The 26,026-nt window shown below is 39.3% G+C and overlaps 1 protein-coding gene across 1 annotated transcript in view; it reads left to right on the plus strand.

Annotated features, from left to right (window-relative positions):
- The window catches only part of GALNTL6 (polypeptide N-acetylgalactosaminyltransferase like 6), a 1,496,983-nt gene that overhangs the window by 614,335 nt on the left and 856,622 nt on the right, over nt 1-26,026 (plus strand). Inside the window, exon 3 of the mRNA XM_027548944.1 lies at nt 6,206-6,344. Within this exon, the coding sequence (XP_027404745.1) occupies nt 6,206-6,344 (139 nt within the window). The remainder of the gene's footprint in view (nt 1-6,205; nt 6,345-26,026) is intronic.

Here is a 26,026-nt window from a genome sequence, read left to right on the forward strand (position 1 = left end):
CTTATATATATATAAAAGCAGATTTGGGATCTAGAGAGGGTGTGGAGTGCTGTGTATGATGGTTTAAGATGTATTGATTATGAAAAACCTCTCCAAAAAATTAAATTTTATCAAAGGCTTGATTATATAGATTTTTTAATGAATTTTTATTGGAGTTTAATTGCTTTATAATATTGTCTTATTTTCCACTGTACAGCAGAATGAATCAGCTGTTTGTAAACATGTATTCCCCCCTTCCTTTTGTGCTTCCCATTCAGGTCACCACAGAGCACCTAGTTTCCTGTGCTATATACACAGTAGGTTCTCATTAGTTATCTATTTTATACACAGTATCAATAGTGTATATATGTCAATCCCAATCTCCCAACTCACCCCACCCACCCTTTCCCTCTCACTGTCCATGTATTTCTTCTCTACATCAGTATCTTTATTTCTGCTTTGCAAATAGCATCATTTGTACCATCATTTTCTAGATTCCACATATATGTGTTAATAGACAATTTTTTTTTTTTTTTTGGTCTTTCTGACTTCACTCGGTATGACAGTTTCTAGGCCCATCGGTGTCTCTGTAAATGGCACTATCTTGTTCTTTTTTCTGGGTGAGTATTATCCCATTGTATGTGTGTACTACATACATCTTTATCCATTCATCTGTCAATGGGCATTTAGGTTCTTTCCATATCTTGACTATTTTAAATAGTGTTGATATGAACATTGGGAAGCCTATCTTTCAAATTAGAGTTTTTCTCTTTTCAGATCTATGGCCAGAAGTGGGATTGCTAGGTCATATGGCAATTCTGGAGAAGGCAATGGCAACGCATTCCAGTACTCTTGCCTGGAAAATCCCATGGATGGAGGAACCTGTTAGGCTGCAGTCCGTGGGGTCACTAAGAGTCCAACTAAGTGACTTCACTTTCACTTTTCACTTTCATGCATTGGAGAAGGAAATGGCAACCCACTCCAGTGTTCTTGCCTGGAGAATCCCAAGGACAGTGGAGCCTGGTGGGCTGCCATCTATGGGGTTGCTCAGAGCTGTACACGACTGAAGCAACTTAGTGGCAGCAGCAGCACGGCAATTCTATTTTTACTTTTATATGGCATTTTAAAGCAAGAAAGAAAATGACAAATTATTCATTAAATGTCAATCCTATAACACCTAGCCATTTGCTTAATGATAAAGTGATGTTTTCCTCACATCTCATACCAGAACAAGTTCCAGATGGTTCAAAAATTTTAATGAATAAAACAAAACAAAATGTTAGTAAAACTGAATTCATGAATGAATTTTTAAAATAATAGTACAGTAGGACCTGATTTATCTATAAATGTAATGTGTAAATAAGAAACAATGTAAAAAAATTAAAATAATCTGGATAGAAAAAAATCTTAGATTTATCTTGATCCACTCGGATAATCCTTTGTAATTGATGCATTAAGCCATTGACATTCACAGTGATTACTGATATAGTTTTCATTAATCTCTACCTTATTCATTGCTATTTTCTGTTTGTCATCCTTGTTCCTTGTTTGTCTTATACTTCTCTGTCTTTTGTGCTTTGAACTGAGCATTTTATATGATACCATTTTTCTCCACTTCTTAGTATACCAGTTATGCTTCTTTTTTTTTCAACTAAAGAAATTTATTTACTTTTTTTCTAGGTACATAGATGACAAAGTTATAAACAAGTTTTGATACATAGGAAAAGCCTTCTGTCCAACTCTTTTTGCTAAATGAATCATCACAATAATTTTTACAATTTTTAAAACACTACACAGCTTTCTTGGGCTGAAGTGATCACAAGAACATATTGATACTGGTATATTCCAGCTACTTACTTCTGAACTGTGGTGTTGGAGGACTCTTGAGAGTCCCTTGGACAGCACGGAGATCCAATCAGTCCATCCTAAAGGAAACCAGTCCTGAATATTCATTGGGAAGACTGATGATGAAGCTGAAACTCTAATACTTTGGCCACCTGATGTGAAGAACTGACTCATTTGAAAAGACCTGGATGCTGGGAAAGGTTGAAGGCAGGAGGAAAAGGGGATGACAGAGGATGAGATGGTTGGATGGCATCACCGACTCAGTGGACATGAGTTTGAGTAAACTCTGGGAGTTGGTGATGGACAGGGAGGCCTAGTGTGCTGCAGTCCTTGGGGTCGCGAAAAGTCAGACACAACTGAGTGACTTAACTGAACTGAGCTGAACATTGTTTAAAAACATCAATGGAGAAAAGTGTTATTTAAATATCAATTTCATATACAGAAAGTACAATGTTGTTAACTCACTTGACAGTTTCTTGTTTCTCTATCAATTTAAAATTGAGATAACATGGACTCAGACAGCTGTGCTTCTTTGTAACTTTTTTTAGTGATTGCCCTCGAGTTTGCAGGACATTTACAGCTAATGAAACTCCACTTATAAATAAAACTACAGCATTTTAACTGGAGTGTTATGCCTTAAAATCATAAAATGATCCTAATTTTTAATTCCTTCCTTCTATGTCTTGTATCATTGCTATCCTCTGTTCCACTTTTCATAAGCCTATGTGTGTCTATATAATGAACACAGAAATAATATAATATATAAACATATATAATCTATTACATTGTTAATATTCTACTTTGAACCAACTTCTATTAAGAATAAGAAAAATGAAAAGGCTTTATTTTTTATTTTACCTTCCTTTATTCTTTCTTCAATGCTCTTGTTTTATGTAGATCCACATTTATAACCTATATCATTGTCCTTCTCCTTATGGAACTTTTTAATGTTTCTCACAAGGCAGGTCTAATAGAAACAAATTCCTTCCATTTTTGTTTGTCTGAGATGGCCTTTATTTCTCCTTCACTTTTGAAGGGTGGTTTCACAGAGGATGGAGTTCTAGGTGGGTAGGTTTTTTTTTTTTTTCTCAGTTCTTTAATTGTCAATATAATATTTCACTCCACTCTCTTCTCGCTTCTGTGGCTTCTGGAGAGAAGTTGGATAAAATTTTATTTTTGTTCCTCTATAGGTTACAAAACTGTTCCTCTTGTTTTCTTTCAAATTTTTTTCTTTACCTTTGATTTTCTTCATTTTGAAAATAATATGCTTCAGTGTAGTGTTTTGGTAGTTGGCCTGTAAGGTGTACCCTGATCTTCAGGGATTTGTGGTTTGGAGTCTGACATTCATTTGGGGAAATTCTCTGTCACTGTCTTTTCAGATATTATCAGGTATCAATTTTCTGTGCTGTAGCCTGCCAGGTTCCTCTGTCCATGGGATTCTCCAGGCAAGAATAATGGAGCGGGTTGTCATTTCTTCCTCCAAGGAATCTTGCTCACCCAGGGATCAAACCTGCGTCTCCCATGTCTCCTGCATGAGCAGGCGTGCTCTTTACCACTGAGCCACCTGGGAAGCCCTCCCATTGGGTTTATGTTACACCTTCTGTAGTAATACCACAGTATTTGGATATTCTATTCCTCAAGTTTTTGTTCTGTTCGCTCTTTGGATTTTGATGTTTCTATTGTTAAATCCTCTGGCTCAAAGGATCTTTCCTCAGCTGTACTCATCTACGAGGAATCCATCAAAAGCATTCTTAATTTCTGTTAAGTTTTTTCTTTTTTTATCACTAGCGCCTATATTTTGTTCTTTGATAGAATTCCTAGCTCTCTGTTTATATGGCCCATCTGTTCTTGCATGCTGTCTACTTTGTCCATTAGATCCTTAGCATATTAATCATAGTTGTTTTTAACTCCTGGCCTGATCATTCCACAATTCTTGCTGTGTCTCATTCTGATGCTTGTTGTTCAATCACTGAGTCATATCCAGCTCTTTGCAACCCCATGGACTGCACAGCACTCCAGGCTTCCATGTCCTCCACTGTCTCCCAGAGTTTGCTCAAATTCATATCCATTGAGTCAGTGATGCCATCCAACCATCTCATCCTCCACTGCCTCCTCCTCCTGCCTACAATCTTTCCTAGCATCAGTATCTTTTCTAATGAGTTATCTCTTCCCATCAGATGGCCAAAGTATTGGAGCTTCAGCTTCAGCATCAGTCCTTCCAATGAATATTCAGGGTTCTTTCCTTTAGGATTGACTATTTTTATCTCTGATGAAACATGGTCCACTGGAATAGGGAATGTCAAACCATTTCAGTATTCTTACCTCGAGAAGCTCAATTCTGATGCTTACTTTCTTCAAATTGTGACTTTTTTTTTTTTTTGCCTTTTTGACATCCCCTGTGATTTTTTGTTTTCCTTGAAAGCTGGACATGATGTACTTGGTAAAAGAAACTGCTGTAAACACGCCTTTCATGATGTGATGTAGAGGTGTGTGGGAGGGCATTCAGGATTTTCCTCCCCACTTTGGTTGGGCAGGATGGTTACCATGGCTCAAGTCAGGAATTTCCTTCTCTTAGGTCCTTTATGCTCAGCAGGATACACCTGAGCAGGTGAGCTCTGTTAACTAGGTTCCCCAGAGGGCAGGCCTTGTTGATGGGAAGAACCAGGTATATTTCAAAATGGTTTCTTCTATCTTCCTCCTGCCAAGAACACAAGAGAATTTTTCTCTGGTATCTACTCTGGGAGCTTTGTTGAGCTCCTGGAGATAAATGTCACAATAAAATTGGAGCCTCTCTATGACTGAATCCTCGGAGACCTTTTACCTCTCAGGCTTGCCTGCTCTGAGTCTCCAGCAATTTGTCAATTACAGTTCAGATTTCTTACCCTGGACAACTGGTTCCTGGCATTTCTGCTCATGAGTCTTGCTCTGGTAAGCCTGGGCTCCTGCTTCCCCATCTGTGTCTCCTCTCCTGTGTCTACTCCTCTCTTCTGCATCCATAAAGTGTTGTTGAGTCTGTTCAGCTTTTTATCTGCTGTTAGTACAGAAAGGAACTTTCCAAGCTCCTTCCAGGCTGAACCAGAAAACAGAAGCCTTAGATTTAAATGAAATAAACCTAGAAAATATTTACAACATGGGTTCTTAAAAAAGCTTTAGCAAACATAATATGTAAATTGCTCTTAAATGCAGATTGTCTTGTAAAAATCTCTGAAAATCTGTTTTAAAATGTAAGAAATACAGATGATAAATATATGTAAATTAATTTTGTTATTACTCAAGAGAAGGGAAATTAAAGTTTGAATAATCTGTATTTTTACCAGCAAATTTCAAAATAATCTGTAATGCTTCTGGGGATGTTAGAAAACTATCTACTAACTCTAAAGATATTCTGGAAACTTTATTTGCAAGAATTATCCTCCCTCTTCCAAGTATACATACCTAGGAATCTTAAGCAAGCAAATATGTTTATTAAGATTGTTTACAATATAGAATGGAGAAGGCACTGGCAACCCACTCCAGTACTCTTGCCTGGAGAATCCCATGGCCAGAGGAGCCTGGTAGGCTGCAGTCCATGGGGTTGCTAAGAGTCGGACATGACTGAGCAACTTCATTTTCACTTTTCACTTTCATGCATTGGAGAAGGAAATGGCAACCCACTCCAGTATTCTTTTTTTTTTTTTTAATTTAAATTTATTTATTTTAATTGGAGGCTAATTACTTCACAATATTGTATTGGTTTTACCATACATCCATATGAATCCACCATGGGTGTACACGTGTTCCTCATCCTGAACCCCCCCTCCCACCTCCCTCCCTGTACCATCCCTCTGGGTCATCCACTCCAGTATTCTTGCCTGGAGAATCCCAGGGATGGTGGAGTCTGGTGGGCTGCTATCTATGGGGCTGCACAGAATCGGACACGACTGAAGCGACTTAGCAGCAGCAACAATATAGAAAGTTGAAAATAACCTAGAAATATATTTTGACCAAATACTATAAATTGGAAGGGTATGGAATAATGTCAACCATCAGAAGTAAATGAAGTATTGCCTTTTTTTAAATTCAGTTATGTTTGATAAAATCAAATTATAAGGCAGTATGTATATTATCAGTATATATGTCTTCATAGAAATGTTTAAGCTCTTAGCTGTGGTTTTCGCTGAGAGGTGAGATTGTACTTCTGTGTTGCTTATTTTTATTATGAGTATGTTTCATTTCTCTAAATGAAATAAAATAATGATTTGATAAAATCTTGCTGCTGGAGCGTTCTCTGGAGCATAATAACAAGAGAGACTAAAGAAACACATTCACATCCTATTATCTGCTCTAGAAGTGGAAATGGTTTTTAGGCAGACACTTATCCCTTTTTCTTTTCTCCTGATAGGGAAAGGTGAACACGGAAAACCTTACCCCCTCACTGAGGAGGACCACGACGACTCAGCTTACAGGGAAAATGGTTTCAATATTTTTGTCAGCAACAACATTGCTCTAGAGAGGTCCCTGCCAGACATCCGGCACGCCAAGTGAGTGTCCACTTGCCCATGTGCAGGGTGGTGTTCCTTGTCTCTTTTGATTCATTATGTTTCGTGTATATAATCGTGAGTTATACAATTAAAAACTTTACCTATTAATTTTATAGAAGCCATTTATATTCCATTATTTTATATATACTTTTGGGTTTGGGGGGTTTTATTGAGGTATAGATAACTTACAATGTTGTGTTAGCTTCAGTGACTGAATTACTTTGCTGTGGCATCATCGACTCAATGGAATTGAATTTGAGCAAACTCCAGGAGACAGTGAATGACAGGGAAGCCTAATGTGCTGTAGTCCATGGAGTCCAAAAAGAGTCAGACATTACTCAGCAACTGAACAACAAATGGTCTGTATTTACACGTATAGCTTCAGATGGATAGCATATATGTATATGACAAATTACTTTGCTATACATCTATATATATACATTTATTTATCTGTATACTATTTTTCAGATTCTTTTTCTTAATGAAACTTATAGTTACCAAAGGGGAAAGGGTGTGGAGAGATAAATTAGGAGTTGGTGCTATATCCATTACTATATATAAAACAGACAACCAACATAATCTTCGGTATTTTTTATTTAACCTGAAACAGCCTCTAAAATTCCAAAAGATTAACTCTTGATGCTCAGAAGCTTAATACCCATTTTCATTATTGAGTTGGTGGTATGATCTCCGTTTACATTGAAATGCTCTCAGATGACATCTGTCCCTTTGCCTTTGATCACATAGGGTATGATGTGTACATTTTCCTTAGTGATTAGTGCTGTTAGAATTGCCTACTGGTGCATGCCTTGGACTGACTGCCTTCTCATGTCAGCCGTTATCAGTGCCATTATCGTTACATTTTCTATAGAAAATGCCTGAAGTGAACACATCCATCATCTCGAGGGAATGGTTGGTTACTCCCGTCACTTAGGAATTGCTTGTGGCTTGTCAGTTGACAGTGCATTCAGCTTTTACTGAATTGAAGCTAAATATTAGAGTCTCAGTGGAAACAAGGAGACTATTACCTACAGTGGAGGAAAGCCTTCTCTCTGTCCACCCTTGGCTAATCCTGACCTTGCTTAGCGTACCTTTATTCTAGTCTGTTACAATTTTCTTGTTTAGCATATGCAATGCCCAAAGTATGCCAAGAACATGACTGTGATCAGAATTTGGAGCAGTGGTGTTGTCCTGCATACTTGATAAATCTATCCAACTAATATAATATATTGACCTCAGCATTTTGTCCTCCTTTAGAAACACTGGTGTGAAAGAAAAAAAAATCAGAGAAGATTAAGGGCATCCTTAAGACTAGGACTCTAAATTAAACCAATAACGTACGTTAAATAAAGCTGTGTGCAAAAGCAGTTAGCCCTTTAGGAACAAAAAAATCAGTGAATTCTGGTTTGGACAACTGTTTGTTAGTTGCTTTGCTATATTCTGTCTTTATTGATTTTATTTTAAAATATAAAAACTTAACAGTTTTCTCCTTCAGTTTTATGTGAAATTGCATTTTCTAATATGGTTAACCAAAGGATTCATGTGAAGAAAAAATTAATTTTCCCCTAAACTGAATGCTTTCTGTACTGTCTAGGCCTTCCATCTAGCAAAATTATTCCCTTGTCACCTGAAATTATCTATGGTAATTTCTACTGACCAAGAATGTTTCTAGTTATGAGAAATTTTAATACCTAATTGCCCACCATCAAAGATGCATTAAATTGCATTGTTGGCATAATATCCTCAGAGCATAATTTCCATCCACCTCCTCCCCCGCCCCCACACTTCCAATCTTTTTATGTTTATGCAAGTGGAAAGATTTGCAGATGGAAACAGTGTAGGAAATCATTGAAGTCAAAAGAAGGTTGATATTCTCATTCTTTGCATAGAGTGTATTTTTAGGGTAACTACTACCTTTTGAGAAGAGACATTCCTAGGCAATAATGGAAAAGAAAATGGAAAAATGGAAAACAAGACATTTTGAAAATTTTATCAGAACTACTATGTTTACAGTATTGGAAGGTATTTTTAAAATGTTAGGGATGAAGAATGTCGCTAAAACATGGTATGTGACGGTATTCTTATTTCCTGAGGCTTGAATGTCTAATAGGACAGTAATCTAGTAAAATAATAACAAAAAGGGAAAACAAACTATCTTAACAGAAGATTGCAGAAGCATGCCAGGCAAACGTTAAGAGTGAGATACAGGAGAGCTCATCTCCTTGCTCAGTCCTGTGCATGGCTCTCACCTAGGCGGGAGGGGAGGTGAGATGCAGCCTCTGGTTTTGTCAAGGTACCACCTGCTGGAATCTGGAAACCAAACAAAGTCTTACAGGGATCCCACTGTTTAAAGTCCTGTGCTTTTGACCTTGGCTATGCTTCTCAAAATATAGGCACAGATAACTACAAGAGCATGCGACGCAACTCTATCCTTGAAAATGGGAAAGCAGCTGGACACAGATTCCAGTGTTTTCAATTTAACAAAGCTATAGGTTATGGACCATACTTTGTTTATATGAACAGAATCTATGGAAGAGAATGCAGAATCTGTATGACTTTTCTAGTCAAATGTAACAGGTCTAAATTTGCAGTCAACCAATTCCAACTACTGGCTGAGTTTACCCACCTACTCAGAGTTTATTTTTTGTGTGTCTTAGGATTTTGCAATGCAAAATATCAGGGAATATTGTCTTGCAATTTTGTTGAACTAGATCTTCATTCCAAAACAGATCATTGTGGTTCTAAATCCACTGTTCTACACTATAGATCACTCTCTGTGTATTTGCTTGTGCTCTATTCCTGCTCATGTTCTCAAAAAGTTTCATAATTCTAGGTGTTGCGACATGCATAGTGCACAAATCTAGTCTACTGTGAAGACTAGAACTATTTAGAACATGGATTATAACAGAAATCCCAATCCAGACAGCACTTTTATTTGTCCTGTTATTTACTTCTTCACTAGCATAAAACTGAACATATTCTTTGGCATCATTGTTTCACTACTCCAGTAATCAGTTTAGTTCAGTCACTCAGTCATGTCTGATTCTTTGCAACCCCATGGACTGCAGCATGCCAGGCTTCCCTGTCTATCACCAACTCCTGGAGCTTGCTCAAACTCATGTCCATCGAGTCAGTGATGCCATCCAACCATCTCATCCTCTGTCCTCCCCTTCTCCTCCTGCCTTCAATCTTTTTCAGCATCAGGGTCTTTTCCAGTGAGTCAGTTCTTTGCATCAAATGGCCAAAGTATTGGAGCTTCAGCTTCAGCATCAGTCCTCCCAGTGAATATTCAGGATTGATTTCCTTTAGGATGGACTGGTTGGATCTCTTTGCAGTCCAAGGGACTCTCAAGAGCTTCTCCCTCACCACAGTTCAAAAGCATCAATTCTTTGACACTCAGCTTTCTTTATAATCCAACTCTCACATCCATGCATGACTACTGGAAACACCATAGCTTTGACTAGATGGACCTTTGTTGGCAAAGTAATGTCTCTGCTTTTTAATACGCTCTCCATGGATAGAAGAGCCTGGTAGGCTGCAGTCCATGGGGTTGCTAAGAGTCAGACACGACTGAGCGACTTCACTTTCACTTTTCACTTTCATGCATTGGAGAAGGAAATACCAACTCACTACAGTGTTCCTGCCTGGAGAATCCCAGGGACATGGGAGCCTGGTGAGCTGTCATCTCACGGGTCGCACAGAGTCAAACATGACTGAAGTGACTTAGCAGCAGCAGCATCAGCAGCAGCAGCAGCAGCTAGGTTTGTTATAGCTTTTCTTCCGAGAAGCAAGCATCTTTTAATTTCATGGCTGCAGTCACCATCTGCAGTGAATTTGGAGCCCCCAAAAATAAAGCCTGTCACTGTTTCCATTGTTTCCCCATATATTTGCCATGAAGTGATGGAACCAGATGCCATTATCTTCATTTTTTGAATGTTAAGCCAGCTTTTTCACTCTCCTCTTTCATCTCCATCAAGAGACTCTTTAGTTCCTCTTTGGTTTCTACCAAAAGGGTCATGTTATCTCCATACATGAGGTTATTGATATTTCTCCCAGCAATCTTGATTCCATCTTGTGCTTCAGACAGCCTGGCATTTCACATGATGTACTCTGCATATATTAAATAAGCAGGGTGACAATATACAGCCTTGTTGTACTCCTTTTCGAATTTAAAACCAGTCTGTTTTCCCCATGTCTGGTTCTAACTGTTGCTTCTTCATCTGTACTTGGGATCAATCTGAGAGAAACCTGAGTTTCTCCTGTCATTAGAGCATCTTCCCACTGTACCTAATGCAATGTCCATAAGAACTTTACAATGAGAGCTTCTGCATGGCATATGGCAGTCACTGGCTGGCCTGGCTTCATTTTACAGACTTTAGTTTTTCTCCACCTCTATAATATAGCACTATAATATGCTATTGGAGAAGGCAATGGCACCCCACCCCAGTACTCTTGCTTGGAAAATCCCATGGACAGAGGAGCCTGGTGGGCTGCAGTCCATGGGGTCGCTAGGAGTCGGACACAACTGAGCGACTTCACTTTGACTTTTCACTTTCATGCATTGGATGAGGAAATGGCAACCCACTCCAGTGTTCTTGCCTGGAGTATCCCATGGACAGAGGAGCCTGGTGGGCTGCTGTCTATGGGGTCGCACAGAGTCTGACACGACTGAAGCGACTTAGCAGCAGCATAATCTGCTATATATTAGAGTATAGCAGATTAACAAATGTTTAACATTTTCAGGTGCATAGTGGAGGGCCATATGCGTGTAACCATTCCCCGCAAATGCCTCTCCCACCTAGATTGCCACATAACATTGAGCAGAGTTCCATGTGATACAGTAGGTCCTTGTTGGTTATCCGTTTCAAATATAGCAATGTGTCCATGTCCATCCCAAATTCCCTGACTATCCCTTCTCCTGATCCTTGCCCCCTGGCAACCATATTGCCACTTATATTTTGATTGTGCATTTCCTTTTTATTCAGTAACCCATTTGAATGTCACAACTTTACATGATATAGAACATCTTATTTTGACTCTAAAACATACATTTACAGTACACAGTACATATAAAATAAGGAAAAAGGCAATCATGGAAGGATGGCCTGCATAGAAAAGAAACTGATAAACGTATACATGAGTTAATTGTTAGCAAGATAAAATTGAAGAATATTTAAGCAAATATTACTCCCTGGATATGAATGCATGTGTTAGCAGTTACCACAAGTCTTCCACACCATGCTAAAATTAACGTATGTAACAAGAAATTACACGTGAGGGAAGAGGAAGTACATTAGATTAGGATACATAGTGTGTTAGTTGCTCCGTCATGCCTGACTCCTTGTGACCCCATGTACTGTAGCCCACCAGGCTACTCTGTCCATGGGATTTCCCAAGCAAGAATCCTGGGGTGGGTTGCCATTTCTCCAGGAGTCTTCCTGACCCAGGGATCAAACTCAGGTCTCCTGCATTGCAGGCAGATGCTTTACCATCTGAGCCACCAGAGAACACATATCAAGTTAGGAGGTATAATAGGAGAGTTGAGGTCAGCTTTGCAGAGAATTCAGGTAAACACATCATTTATGTAAGGTTTCATTTCTTGCTGTGATGAAAATATCATGATACACATTCCACATGCATCCACATTAATTATAGTGTACTTATAATGTGCCTGAGTAGGTGAGGTATTTTGAATTAAAGTAGTTCTACTTTGAGGCTTCCCAGATGGCTTAGCAGTAAATAATTGACCTGCCAATGCAGGAGACATGGATTTGACCCATAGGTCAGGAAGATCCCCTGGAAGAGGGCATGGCAACCCACTCCAGTATTCTCGCCTGGAAAATCGCATAGACAGAGGAGCCTGGCAGGCTCCATGGGGTTGCAAAGAGTCAGACACAACTGAGAGACTGAGCATACACACATGCATATAGTTCTACTCTGAATTGTGTCTTTCCTTTTCCTTTAACCTATATGTCAAGATAAGGAGGTTTTGGCTTCATGCCTTTGATAACAAGCAAGATACTGGATTTGAGGAGAAAATTCTGAGAGATTGCATCTCTTGAGAAAACTTAGAGGAATTTTTAACACTTCTTGTCATGGTATCATAGTGTGATTGCTTTCAGCAGTGTTGCGTTTGTATCAGGCTTCCTATCCTAACTGTGTTCCCTGTATAATTTCAGAACCAGTGGAGAGACTGTCCCAGAAGTGGTTTGCAAGTAAACTGTTATCTTTATTACTGACTGGATTTATTGGTGGGTGTGGTTTAGACCTGGGACAAGTGCAGTTCCTAATACCAAATTCCAGAAGGACGTGCATTCAGCCTTCCAGTCACTGACATTGTTGACAACCCCAGGACAATTGTGAGTTTCCCTGGTGGCTCAGTGGTAAAGAATCTGCCTGCAGTGCAAGAGACCTGGGTTTGACCCCTGGGTCAGGAAGATTCCCCTGAAGGAGGTCATGGCAACCCACTCCAGTATTCTTGCCTGAATAATCCCCTGGACAGAGGAGCCTGGTGGACTACGGTCCATGGGGTCGCACAGAGTCGGACACGACTGAGCACAGATGACAGCTGTAGAGCTTAGGGCCTCAGGAGCAGAAAGAGATGTCTGATCTGTGCACCACAGTGGGTTCCCATGCAGAAAACTGAAGCAGAAGCTGAGCCAAGCATAAGATCCATAACTAATTCAGCAATCTTGTGACTTTCTTTCTCCTAGAGGGGATGTGTGGGAGGATGGAGAGAGGCAGGGTACTTCTCTAACAGCTGGGACCATTTATGGAAGGAAACAACCTCCCCCTCCCCTGGATGACCTGGGCAGAGTGTTGATCAATACTTTGTATACAAGAAGAAAGGTTGATTCTGTATATATACATATTTTGAGTAATTTATATTGCATAATAATGACTGAAGAGTTAAATATCTTGACTTGGACTGTGTGCTGAACCAAGCAATGGTCATTTTGAATTTCTACATATCCAGTTTACTAACAGGGTGCTAGCTTTTTTTCTCTGAGTATTTAAGATATTTAAAATTGGTGCCAGGTTTACTGTGATCCATTCAGTTATTTCTTTTTCTTCTGATGGTTATCCCTCTGATTCCTTTCCTTTTCCATTCATATCATGAGGAGATAAAATATAAAGAGATCAAGTGAATTACAATTTGAAAATATAAATTGTAAATATAATTAAATTTTGTGAGTCAACTTTGAGTTTATTTTCTTGCTATTTAGTCACTATTCTGACTCTTTGCAACCCCATGGACTGCAGCATGCCAGGCTTCCCTGTCCTTCACTAACTCTCAGAGTTTGCTCAGACTCACGTCCTTTGAGTCGGTGATGCCATCCAACCATCTCATCCTCTATGGTCCCCTTCTCCTCCTGCCCTCAATCTTTCCCAGCATCAAGGTCTGTTAAAATGAGCAGGGTCTTCACATCAGGTGGCCAATATATTGGAGCTTCAGTTTCAACATCAGTCCTTCCAATGAATATTCAGGGTTGACTTCCTTTAGGACTGACTAGTTTGATCTCTTTGCAGTCCAAGGGACTCTCAAGAGTCTTCTTGAGTTTATTAGGAAAAATAATTATGTGTGTCCACTTTATTTTAACTATAGTGCAGTGAAAGTGATAGAATGATATTTAATTTCACATGAAATAGAAAAATATGATTTGGCTGCTGTAACTCTGAGCTATTGAATGCTAGAATTTATTCACAGAGATGTTTGAGGTTAACCATATAACAGTGTGCAAGGATTTTCTTAAAATTTCATAGATTCAAGGCTACTTAAAAGTTGGGGAGTTGTTGACAAATATGTAGAACCGGGTAACCATCACTAAAATTGAGACATCAAACATTTCATTCACCCCCAAAGTTCCCCATGTCCCCTTTGCAAGAAATCTCCCCTTCTTCTATCCCTCAACCAGCAGTGATCTGACTTCTGTCCCTAAATTTTTGCCTTTTCTAGAATATTCTACAAATAGAATCATGCGACATGTAGCTTTTTGTGTCTGGCATCTTTCATTTAGCACAGTGTCTTTGAGATTAATCCCTGTTGTTGCACATATCAGTAGTTTGTCCCTTTATTACTGAGTAAAATCCTGTCATATGGATTGTTATCTAGTCACCAGTCCATGGACATTTGGTTTGCTTCCAGTTTGGAGCTACGATAAATAAAGCTACTCTGAACATTCACATTCAAAAGAAAATTTGAGAAGGCACTGGCTTCTTTTCATGTTTTCATTATGGTTTTTTCCTGAAGTTGATTGTTTTCTTTCAACAAGTTGACAAGTGAATTCTGAAGCAAGTTTCGCTAAAAGACTTGTGCCCTCCAATCACGTGAAAGTGCTGTCACCAGAGAGGCAGGAAATGTGTCCTTTGAGTCAAATGCTACTCTAGCCTAGGATGTGTCAAAACATGATTGGAAAAAGAAAAAAAAAAAAAGAAAGAACAATTTATATTGAGAAAGGAATGACCAGGATCAACAGATAGGAAATAACCTTTCAAAACGGTCATTCGGTTTTGTTTTATTGCACTTCACTTTTAAAAAATTAATTTATGTTGGACTTCTCTGGTGACTCCATGCTAAAGAACCTGCCTGCCAATGCAGGAGATGTGATTCCGATCCCTGATCTTGTAAGATCCCCTGGAGAAGGAAATGGCAACCCACTCTAGTATTCTTGCCTGGGAAATCCCATGGACAGGGGAGCCTGAAGGGCTGCAGTCCATGGCGTTGCAAAGAGATGTACACAACTGAGAGACTTTTATTTTAATTGTAAATTTTGATAGAGGCCTCATGCAAACTAGCGTAGCTATTAGCACATTAGTATGTTTCTAAGGGTCATGAAAGAAAAGCCTTGATAGAATACAATGAAAATGTACACAAGGATCTCTCCCACTGAATAAAGCCTGAAAGACATGGGAGAGTTTTTATCAGTGTAACTGACAATGTTATAGTATTGAAGTGAAATCCTCCAGGGAGAGAGAACAGTTGAAGAGTTGTCAGACATTTAATCTTTGGAGTGAATGACAGCTCATAAAGCAGATGCTTTGAAAGGAGGAAAGAGGAAAACACAGGGCATGGGGTCTGAAAGACTGGCCTTGGGAAAGTTGTGCACACACACAAAAACTTCTAGACATGACCTAAATATGTCTTGTAACGTTTTCAATGTAAACATTGCTCACAATTGTACGTTTGACTCCAAACCGGAGTTTTCAAACTCTAAAACCTAGTTGCTTATTACTGTGTTATTCTGCTTCAAATTATGGTAAAAATATAAAAGTTGAAATTACAATGAGTTGCAATATATTAGTTTATTAAGACCCAACCAAAATGTAATTGCTTTTTTTATTAAAGATTTTTTTCTTATGCAAACTATTTTTTTATATCTTTATTGAATATATTACAATATTGCTTTGATTTTGTGTTTTTGATTTTTTGGCCACAGGCATGTGGGAACTTAAGATCCCCAACCAGGGATCAAACCCATACCCCCTGCATTGGAATGCAAAGTCTTAATCGCTGGACTACCAGGGAAGTCCCCATAATTGCTTTTTACTTTTATTTATTTTTAATTGGAGATTAATTGTTTTACAATATTGTGTTGGCTTCTGCCATACATCAATATGAATCTGTAATTGCTTTTTAAATTATAGAAAGAAACTAGAAAATCAAGTACAAATTCATGATTGGTCATTACTGTCATTTATGGGACCTTTATTTCAGTCATAAATATATATATATATTCATAGGATTGTGTTAGTCTCTCAGTCATGTCTGACTTTTTGCGACCCCATGAATTGCAGCTGCCAGGCTCCTCTGTGGGATTTTCCAGTCAAGAATACTGGAGTGGATTACCATTCCCTTCTCCAGGGGATCTCCCCAAAATCCCACATTGCAGGCAGAGCCTTTACCACCTGAGCCACTGGGGAAGACATTCATAGGATTATATTATATGTATTTTTAATTCTAATTGTATGTAATTTTGTTACCCTCAAGTGTCAATATATAAGGCTCCAAATGGAACACATTTACTAAAAAAACTAATAGCTAAATATGAGATTGCATTACCATATCAGTGATACAGAAAAATCATACTTAGATAAATGTTAAACTGCTGGGTTTTCACTATGCAGTCATTACTGCAAACTTTCATGGCACTACTGCTAAAGTCAGTCTCTAGAACCGGTGGTGGTGAATACATCACTAGGAAATACTAATGTGCTTCAAACTCAGGCAGTTATTTCTGTTATGTGTGACCTTGGTAACAAAGTCAGTATTTCAGATTAGTGTGACTATAAAGTCATCCAAATTTTAAATTTTCACTGGGAAAGTAGAAAATATTGAACTCACAGAAGTGCAACTAATTTTTGGAAGTTTGACATCAAACTAGATCAGAGTTGATCTTGGAGTCATTCTTAGGAGATTATTGTTTTTCAGCATTTGAATGATGAAAGAGTTACAGTGTTTAGATATGGGGATTTTCCCATAACTGAACAAAAGAAATGGTGTCATATCATGTGTTGTTGCTTACTGGCTAAGTTGTATCCAACTCTCTGTGACCCCCTGGACTGTAGCCCGCCAGGCTCCTTGTTCATGGGATTTCCTAGGCAAGAATACTGGAGGGTATACCTATTCCCTTCTCCCAGAGGTCTTCCCAATGCAGGGATCAGACCTGAGTATCTGGCATATCCTGCTTGACAGGCAGATCCTTTACCACTGAGCCACCAGGGAAACCTGTCTTACATCACAGACATGGTTAATATCAGAATTATTAAAATGATGACAGGCAAAGGCCTAAAGCTGTTTTTTATAATGATAACTTCCGTATTGGTCTACTGTTTGATAATGATGTTAAGATAAATAAAAAAAAAAAAAAAAAACATGCAGAACAGAGTCTATGTAGATATCCCATGCCTACTTGCTTGTGTTATATACTTAAAATTAAGATATTCATATAGAAACTTCAGTGTGAAACCCTAAAGTCACAGATGCTTGAAGTACACTCATTTCCTTTTTCCATATGAAAAGCTTTTTAAAATAATTTTTATTGGAGTATAATTGATTGACAATGTTGTGTTAGTAAAACATTAACTCTTCCTCTGACCCAGTATCAAACCAGTGACCTAAGGATGACTATACTGGGATATACTACAGTCCTCCACTCTACCAGCTGAGCCATCAATGGAAGTGCTCTCATTTCTTGATTAGCAACTATTGTATATTTCAAAGTTATCTCTAATTTTTTTACAGTCTTTCAAATTAATACAATTTATTTATTTTAAAATGCTCTCTTTTGAAAAATTAATCTCATTTACTTTGATACCAGCTTGCCAGATGATTTTAGTTACTCTCATAGGACATTGCACATACACAGTATTTAGACTTATTCTACTGTATTATGGGGCTTCCCTGGTGGCTCCAATGGTAAAGAATATGCTTGCAATGCAAGAGACCTGGGTTCAATCCCTGGGTCAGAAAGATCCTCTGGAGAAGAAAATGGCAACCCACTCCAGTATTCTTGCCTGGGAAATCCCATGGACAGAAGAGCCTGGTAAGTTACAATCCACAGGGTCACAAAGAGTCAGACACAACTGAGTAAATAACACTGTATTTTGAATTGGAAATTTTGGACAGTGCCTTCCACTGGAACAATGGCTCCCTGACAATAAAACTTTGATTTTCTTCTATCATCAGCCCATAATGTAAAGTTGATCACATGACAAATATTAATTATTTGTTAGGTATTGAATAAATACAGAAAAAAATCCAGAGAAAATCCAGAAAAACAAAACAAAAAATAAGCCATCGTCAGAATCACATCTGTTAAGTTTCAAAGTATGTCCTTTGCTATCTTAAACCATGATAAAGATGATTAAAAAGTTGGCAGAAGTTTGTGAAGCAGAAATAGATTCTCAAGTTTAATTCCTTTAAGAAAAATGGAAATTTGATGTAATGATGCATTCTATTTAGTAAGATCACTGCAGATGGTGACTGCAGCCATGAAATTAAAAGACGCTTACTCCTTGGAAGGAAAGTTATGACCAACCTAGATAGCATATTCAAAAGCAAAGACATTACTCTGCCAACAAAGGTTTGTCTAGTCAAGGCTATGGTTTTTCTTGTGGTCATGTATGGATGTGAGAGTTGGACTGTGAAGAAGTCTGAGTACCGAAGAATTGATGCTTTTGAACTGTGGTGTTGGAGAAGACTCTTGCGAGTCCCTTAGACTGCAAGGAGATCCAACCAGTCCATTCTGAAGGAGATCAGCCCTGGGATTTCTTTGGAAGCAATGATGCTAAAGCTGAAACTCCAGTACTTTGGCCACCTCATGCAAAGAGTTGACTCACTGGAAAAGACTCTGATGCTGGGAGGGATTGGGGGCAAGAGGAGAAGGGGATGACAGAGGATGAGATGGCTGGATGGCATCACTGACTCGATGGACGTGAGTCTGAGTGAACTCCGAGAGTTGGTGATGGACAGGGAGGCCTGGCGTGCTGCGATTCATGGGGTCACAAAGAGTTGGACACGACTGAGTGACTGATCTGATCTGATCTGATCTGATTTAGTAAGATTAATCTTACTATAGGAATTCTAAATTTGTTCCCTCTTTATTATGTTTCCAGGCTTCCCTGGTGCCTCAGACAGTAAAGAATATGCCTGTAGTTCTGGAGACCCAGGTTCAATCCCTGGGTAAGGAAGATCTTCTGGAGAAGGAAATGACAACCCATTCCAGTATTGTTGCCTGGAGAATTCCATAGACAGAGGGTCCTTGTGGGCTACAGTCCATGGGGCTTGCAAAGAGTCAGACATGACTGGGTGACTAACACTATTATATTTCCACTCACTTAATCACTCTTATCTCACTTAATGAGATAAGAGGTAGTGATTAATAATTCAGCTTATTTATTTAAGAAATGTAGAATAATCGGCCATTTTTAAAAAGCCAGCATCAGTGTTAGTGATGAAAGACTGGATACATTGCTCCTGAGATGATGAGGTGAAATGAATATTTGGGCTCACTGCTTCTACTTAACACTGTACTATAGATTATAGTTGAGACAGTTGGGCAAGAAAAAGAGGGAAAGTGATCCAAATTAGAAAAGAAGAGTTACAACTTCTCTATTGGCAGATAACATAATGTTATACAGAAAACCATAGGGAATCCACTGAGAAAGCTAAGAGAACAAATAAGCAATGTCAGCAAGGTACTCAGGTATAACACCAATATATGAAAATCATTTTATTTTTATACACTTGCAGTGAATAATTTGATCATAGCTTTAAAGAAAGCAATTCCCCATAAAATCAAAATGAATAAAATATTTAGGAATTAACTGAACAACGAGATGTGAAACGTATACTTTGAAAACTACAAAACATTGTGGAATGAAAGGGAAGAGATGAAAAAGCATCCCATATTTGTGAATCAGAAGAGTTAATATTAACTCAGCAGGACACTCAAAGCTGAGCTATAGATTGAGAGAAATTCTCATACAAATCCCAGATGACTTCTCTTTAGAAGTTGACAAGCTGATTCTAAAATTCATGTGAAATTGCAAGGGACCCAGCATAGCCAGGACAATCCTGAAGAACAGCAAACAAATGGGATAACACACAATTCCTGATTTCAAATTTATTGCATGTCAACAGTAATCAATACAGTGTAGTATGTGGATAGATATATAGATGAATAGAGTATAATTGAGAGTCCAGAAATAGTTCCATATGTCCTGGACAAATTGATTTTTTGACAAGGGTGCCAAAACCGTTCAATGTGGAACAAATAATCTTCTAAACAAATGGTACTTGGACAACCAGGAGACCACATGTAAAAGAAAGATGTTGGACCCTTAACTCAGACCACAAAAAAAAGAAAGTGAAAGTGAAAATCACTCAGTCCTGTCCTACTCTTTGTGATCCCATGGACTATATAGTCCATGGAATTCTCCAGGCCAGAATACTGGAGTGGTAGCCTTTCCCTTCTCCAGGGATCTTTACAATCCAGGGAACGAACCCAGGTCTCCCTCTTTGCAGGCAGATTCTTTACCAACTACCACAGAAGGTGAGCATAAAATGTATCAATGACCTCAGAAGAAAACACAGAAGTAAATCATCATGACCTATGATTTGATAAAGGCTTTTCTGATGGCTCAGATTAGGGTAAAGAATCCACCTGCAATGCAGGAGACACAAGAGAGGGGTTCAATCTCAGGGTCAGGAAGATCCCCAGGAGGAGGAAATAGCACTCCTCTCCAGTATTCTTGCCTGTGAAATCACAGGGATAGAGGAGGCTGGTGGGCTACAGACCATGGGGTTGCAAAGAGTCTGACACAGCTGAATGACTGAGCATGTTCTTGTGCATCATGCCAAAAGCATAAGGAACAAAAGAAATAGATAAATTGACCTTTGTCAAAATTAATGCATCAAACTTTTATGCCTTAAAGGACACCATCAAGAATGCAAAATGACAACCCACAGTAGTGGAGAAATATTTGCAAATTGTGTGTCTGATAAGAAATTTGTATCTAGAATATATAAAAACTTATAATTTAATAATAAAAAGACCAATGACCCAGTTAAACTATAGGCATATGATCTGAATACTCATTTCTTCATGGAAGATATGGAAACAGCCAATACATCCATGAAAAATGCTCAATGCCCTTAGTCATCTAGGAAAAAAAGAAGAAAGTGTTAGTCGATCAGTTGTGTCCAACTCTTTGTGACCCCATGGACTGTAACCCTCAGGCTCTTGTGTCCTTGGAACTCTCCAGGCAAGAGTACTGAAGTGTGTTGTCATTCCCTTCTCCAGGGGATCTTCCCAACCCAGGGATCGAACCCAGGTCTCCTGCACTGCAGGTGGATTCTTTATTGTCTGAGCCACAGGAAAGACCAGTCATCTGGGAAATACGTATCCAAACAAAAATGAGTTACTACTTCACAGCCACTGTGTGTGCTTGTTGCTCAGTGTCATGTGCGACACTCTGTGACCACATAGACTAGCCTCCAGGCTCTCTGTCCATGGGATTCTCCAGGCAAGAAGAGTGGTATGGGTTGCCATTTCCTCCTCCAAAGAATCTTCTTGACCCAGGGATCAAACCCGAGTCTTTTGTGTTTCCTGCAATGGCAGGCAGATTCTTTACCACTAGCGCCACCTAAGAAGTCAAATAAATGTTGGTGATGATGTGGAGAAAGTAGAACCCTTGTACACTAACAGTGGGAATGTAAAGTAGTGTGAGTGCCTTAGAAAATATGCTTGCAGTTCCTCTACCAATTAAGCACAGTTACCATATGACCCAGAAATTCTACCATCAAGAATACACCAAAGGGAAATGAAAACATGTCTACACAGAAGTCACATATGAATGTTTATAGGAGCATTATTCATAATAGTCAAAAGGTGGCAACAACCCAGCTGTTTATCAGTAAGTCACTGGTTAAGTAAAACATGGTAAGTCATACCATGGGCTTTCCTTGTGGCTCAGCTGGTAAAGAATCTGCCTGTAATGGAGGAGACCTGTTTTCGATCCCTGGGTTATGAAGATCCTTTGGAGAAGGGAGAGGCTATCAGTAGTAACCTCGATACGAAGATGACATCACCCTTGTGGCAGAAAGCAAAGAATAACTAAAGAGTCTCTTGATGAAAGTGAAAGAGGAGAGTGAAAAAAGTTGGCTTAAAACTTAACATTCAGAAAAACTAAGATCATGGCATCTCTGTCATGTACAACTCTTTGGGACCCCATGGACTATATAGTCCATGGAATTCTCCAGGCCAGAATACTGGAGTGGGTAGCCTTTCCATTCTCCAGGGGATCTTCCCAACCCAGGGATTGAACCCAGGTCTCCTGCATTGTAGGCGGATTCTTTACCAGCTGAGCCACAAGGGAAGCCCAAGAATACTGGAGTGGGTAGCCTATCCCTTCTCCAGGGGATCTTCTCAACCCAAAAATTGAACCGGGGACTCCTGCATCACAGGCAGATTCTTTAGAAACTGAGCTATCAGGTAAGCTATCCGGTCCCATCACTTCATGGCAAATAGATGGGGAAACAATGGAAACACTGACAGACTTTATTTTGGGGGGCTCCAAAATCCTGCAGGTGGTGACTGCAGCCATGAAATTAAAAGACACTTGCTCCTTGGAAGAAAAACTATGACCAATTTAGACAGCATACTAAAAAGCAGTTACTTTGCCAACAAAAGTCTGTCTAGTCAAAGCTATGATTTTTCCAGTAGTTATGTACAGATGAGAGAGTTGGACTATAAAGAAAGCTGAGTGCCGAAGAATTGATGCTTTCGAACTGTGGTGCTGGAGAAGACTTTTGAGAGTCCCTTGGATTACAAGGAGATGCACCAGTCCATCCTAAATGAAATCAGTCCTGAATATTCATTGAAAGGACTGATGCTAAAGCTGAAGCTCCAATTCTTTGGCCACCAGATGGGAAGAACTGAATCATTGGAAAAGACCAATGATTGAAGGCAGGAGGAAAAGAGGACAAGATTGAAGGAGGAAAAGAGGACAACAGAGGATGAGATGGTTGGGTGGCATCACTGACTCGATGGATATGAGTGTGAACAAGCTCCAGGAGTTGGTAATGGACAGGGAAGCTGCACAGTGCTGCAGTCCATGGGGTTGCAAAGAGCTGGACATGACTGAGCAACTGAATTGAACTGAACTGAACTGAAGTGGTATCATGGAAGATGATTCAGTCATAAAAAGGAACAGAATACTTATAAATGCTACATCTTTGGACTTCCCTGGTGGCTCAGATGGTAAAGTGTCTGCCTGCAATGCAGGAGACCTGGGTTAAATCCCTGGGATGGGAAGATCCCCTGGAGAAGGAAATGGCAACCCACTCCAGTATTCTTGCCTGGAGAATCCCATGGACAGAGGAGTCTGGGTGACTACAGTCCATGGGGTCACAAAGAGTCGGACGTGACTGAGCGACTTTACTTCACTTGGTTAACCTTGAAAACAGTATGCTAAGTGAAAAAAAATCCATATAATATATGCTTCTGTCTGCATGAATGTCCACAATAGAAAAATCTGAGAAACAGAATGTGTAAATAGTGGTTCTCTAGGGCTATGAGTGGACAAAAATCAGGGTAGTTATAACTAAGGCTATGAGATTTTTTTTTAATTGGAGTATAATTGCTTTACAATGTTGTATGAGTTTCTGCTGTACAATGAAGTGAATCAGCTTTATGTATACATGTGTCCCCTCCCTCTTGGACCTCCCCAGTACCCTCCCGCCATCCCAGCCCTCTGTCATCACAGAGCACTGAGCGGAGCTCCCTGTGCTCTACAGAAGCTTCCCAGTAGCCATCTGTTTTACTCATCGTAGTGTCTGTATGACAATCCTACTCTCCCAATTCATTCCACCTACCCCTTCTGCCACAGTGTCCACAAGTCCATTAGATACATTTTCTACGTTTGCCTCTCCATTCCTGTCCTAGAAATAGGTTTGTCTGTCCCATTTTTCAAGAGTCTATATATATGTGTGTTAATGATCTTTTTCTCTTTTATTTTTTTACTTACTTCACTCTGCATGACAGATTCTAGGTCCATTCGCATCTCTACAAATGACCTAATTTTATTCCTTTTGCTAACATTCCATTGTATACATGTAGCACATCTTCTTTATCTATTCATCTGTGGTTGGCCATTTAGGTTGCTTCTATGTCCTGGCTATTGTAAATAATGCAGCTGTGAACAGTGGGCTACATGTGTCTTTTTGAATTATGGTTTTCTCGGGGTATATACCCAGTAATAGAATCACTGAATTAAACAGTATTTTTGTTTTTATTTTTTTAAGGAACTTCCATGAGACTTGTTTTCAAGTTGATGAATATATTCTAAAATCTGTTGTGATAATGGTTAAACATATCTGTAAATAAAGTAAAAATCCATGAGTTGTACACTTTACCTGATGCAACAAATGAATTGGATGTTATGTGAAATATATCTCAGTAAAGCTCTTTGAAAAAAATAATAAATCACTTCAGTTTTCTCCTAGTCAAATAATGTAATTTACTCCTGCTCCTGCTGCTAAGTCACTTCAGTTGTGTCTGACTCTGTGCAACCCCACAGAGCGCAGCCCACCAGGCTTCCCCATCCCTGGGATTCTCCAGGCAAGAACACTGGAGTGGGTTGCCATTTGCTTCTCCAATGCATGAAAGTGAAAAGTGAAAGTGAAGTTGCTCAGTCGTGTCAGACTCTTAGCGGCCCCATGACTGCAGCCTACCAGGCTCCTCCACCCATGGGATTTTCCAGGCAAGAGTACTGGAGTGACTTTACTCGTATGCTATGCTATGCTAAGTCGCTTTAGTCGTGTCCGACTCTGTGCGACCCCATAAACGGCAGCCCACCAGGCTCCCTGTCCCTGGGACTCTCCAGGCAAGAACACTGGAGTAGTTTTTACCAAATCAAGCAACTGATTACTCCATTAGACCTTATCATCTGAATCAGTGTAATAAGTCTTTATCCCTAATGTTCTATAACCGGTGTGTTGTGATAAGTACCAATTGTATGTGTGTATGTGTGAAGTTTAACTCTTTCAGTAATATAAACATTTGTTTTCTGATAAAATTCCTTTAAAACTCTGGAACTCCTACTGTGGAAAGAATTGCTTTTATTCTATGCGGAAGGGGAGAGTTTAGTTTTAATGTTTAAAAATATTTTGTCCATTATTCTGGCTTAAGTTTAATCATATGATAAAAACATCTCTACTTCCATATCTGTAAAATCACTTTAACTAGTATTTCCCTCCAGCAGTCCACCCCAGCTTCTAATAGATATTGATTTCCTCAGCTTCCACCCACTCTTCGGACTCTTAATTTGACTCCAGACACTAGAATCCCATCCACATTTTTCTTGCCAAAGTCACTATTGCCTTCCATGTTGCCAAAACCCAATATTTTTACACTTTGTCTTGTGAAACATTTCAGCGCAGTTTGACAGTTGGGCCCTCCTCGCATTTTTCAGTGTTTTTGTGTCTGTTTCTTGGAAAGGAAACATGGTGACATTTCCTCCCAGTGCCTTTCTGTCTCTTCTGCAAACAAATCCTCATTATCTGATGACTAGCTGTTACAGTTCACTGATGCTCCACGATGACTGGATGTTACAGCCCAATGATGCTCTGTACTGGCCCTCAGTTTCATTATTTTATTTACTCTCTTTGCCAACCTCATCCACCAAAGCCTGTTAATTCCATCTCTAAAATACAGAGCCAAAGTCTAGAAGGCATCCCTTCCCTGGGACTCAGCTACATCCACCATCATATCTATCTCTCTCCCTTTTTTTAAGTAGAGACCATTTTTAAAGTCTTTACTGAATTTGTTACAATATTGCTTATGTTTTATGTTTTGATTTTTTGCTGTGGGATCTTAGTTCCCTGGCCAGGGATCAAACCTTCACTCCTTGCATTGGAAGGCCAAGTCTTGACCACTGGACCACCAGGGAAGCCCCTCATCTCAGAAGTGAAATCCTAGGATAACCTCATATCTAGACCTCACACACTCTCTATTGTTCCTGTCCAATACATTCAACAGAGTGAGCCAGAGTGAGCCTTGAAAACCAGGGCTGATCATTAATCCTCCCTTCTGTCTAAAATACTTACCAGACTCCCTGTTGGTTTCTGCCCCTCTCTGCCCTCCACTGTCGCTCTCCCTTCTGTGGTCACTATGTTTCTG

Source organism: Bos indicus x Bos taurus, chromosome 8, assembly GCF_003369695.1.
Source record: "Bos indicus x Bos taurus breed Angus x Brahman F1 hybrid chromosome 8, Bos_hybrid_MaternalHap_v2.0, whole genome shotgun sequence".
Classification (NCBI taxonomy): Eukaryota; Metazoa; Chordata; class Mammalia; order Artiodactyla; family Bovidae; genus Bos; species Bos indicus x Bos taurus.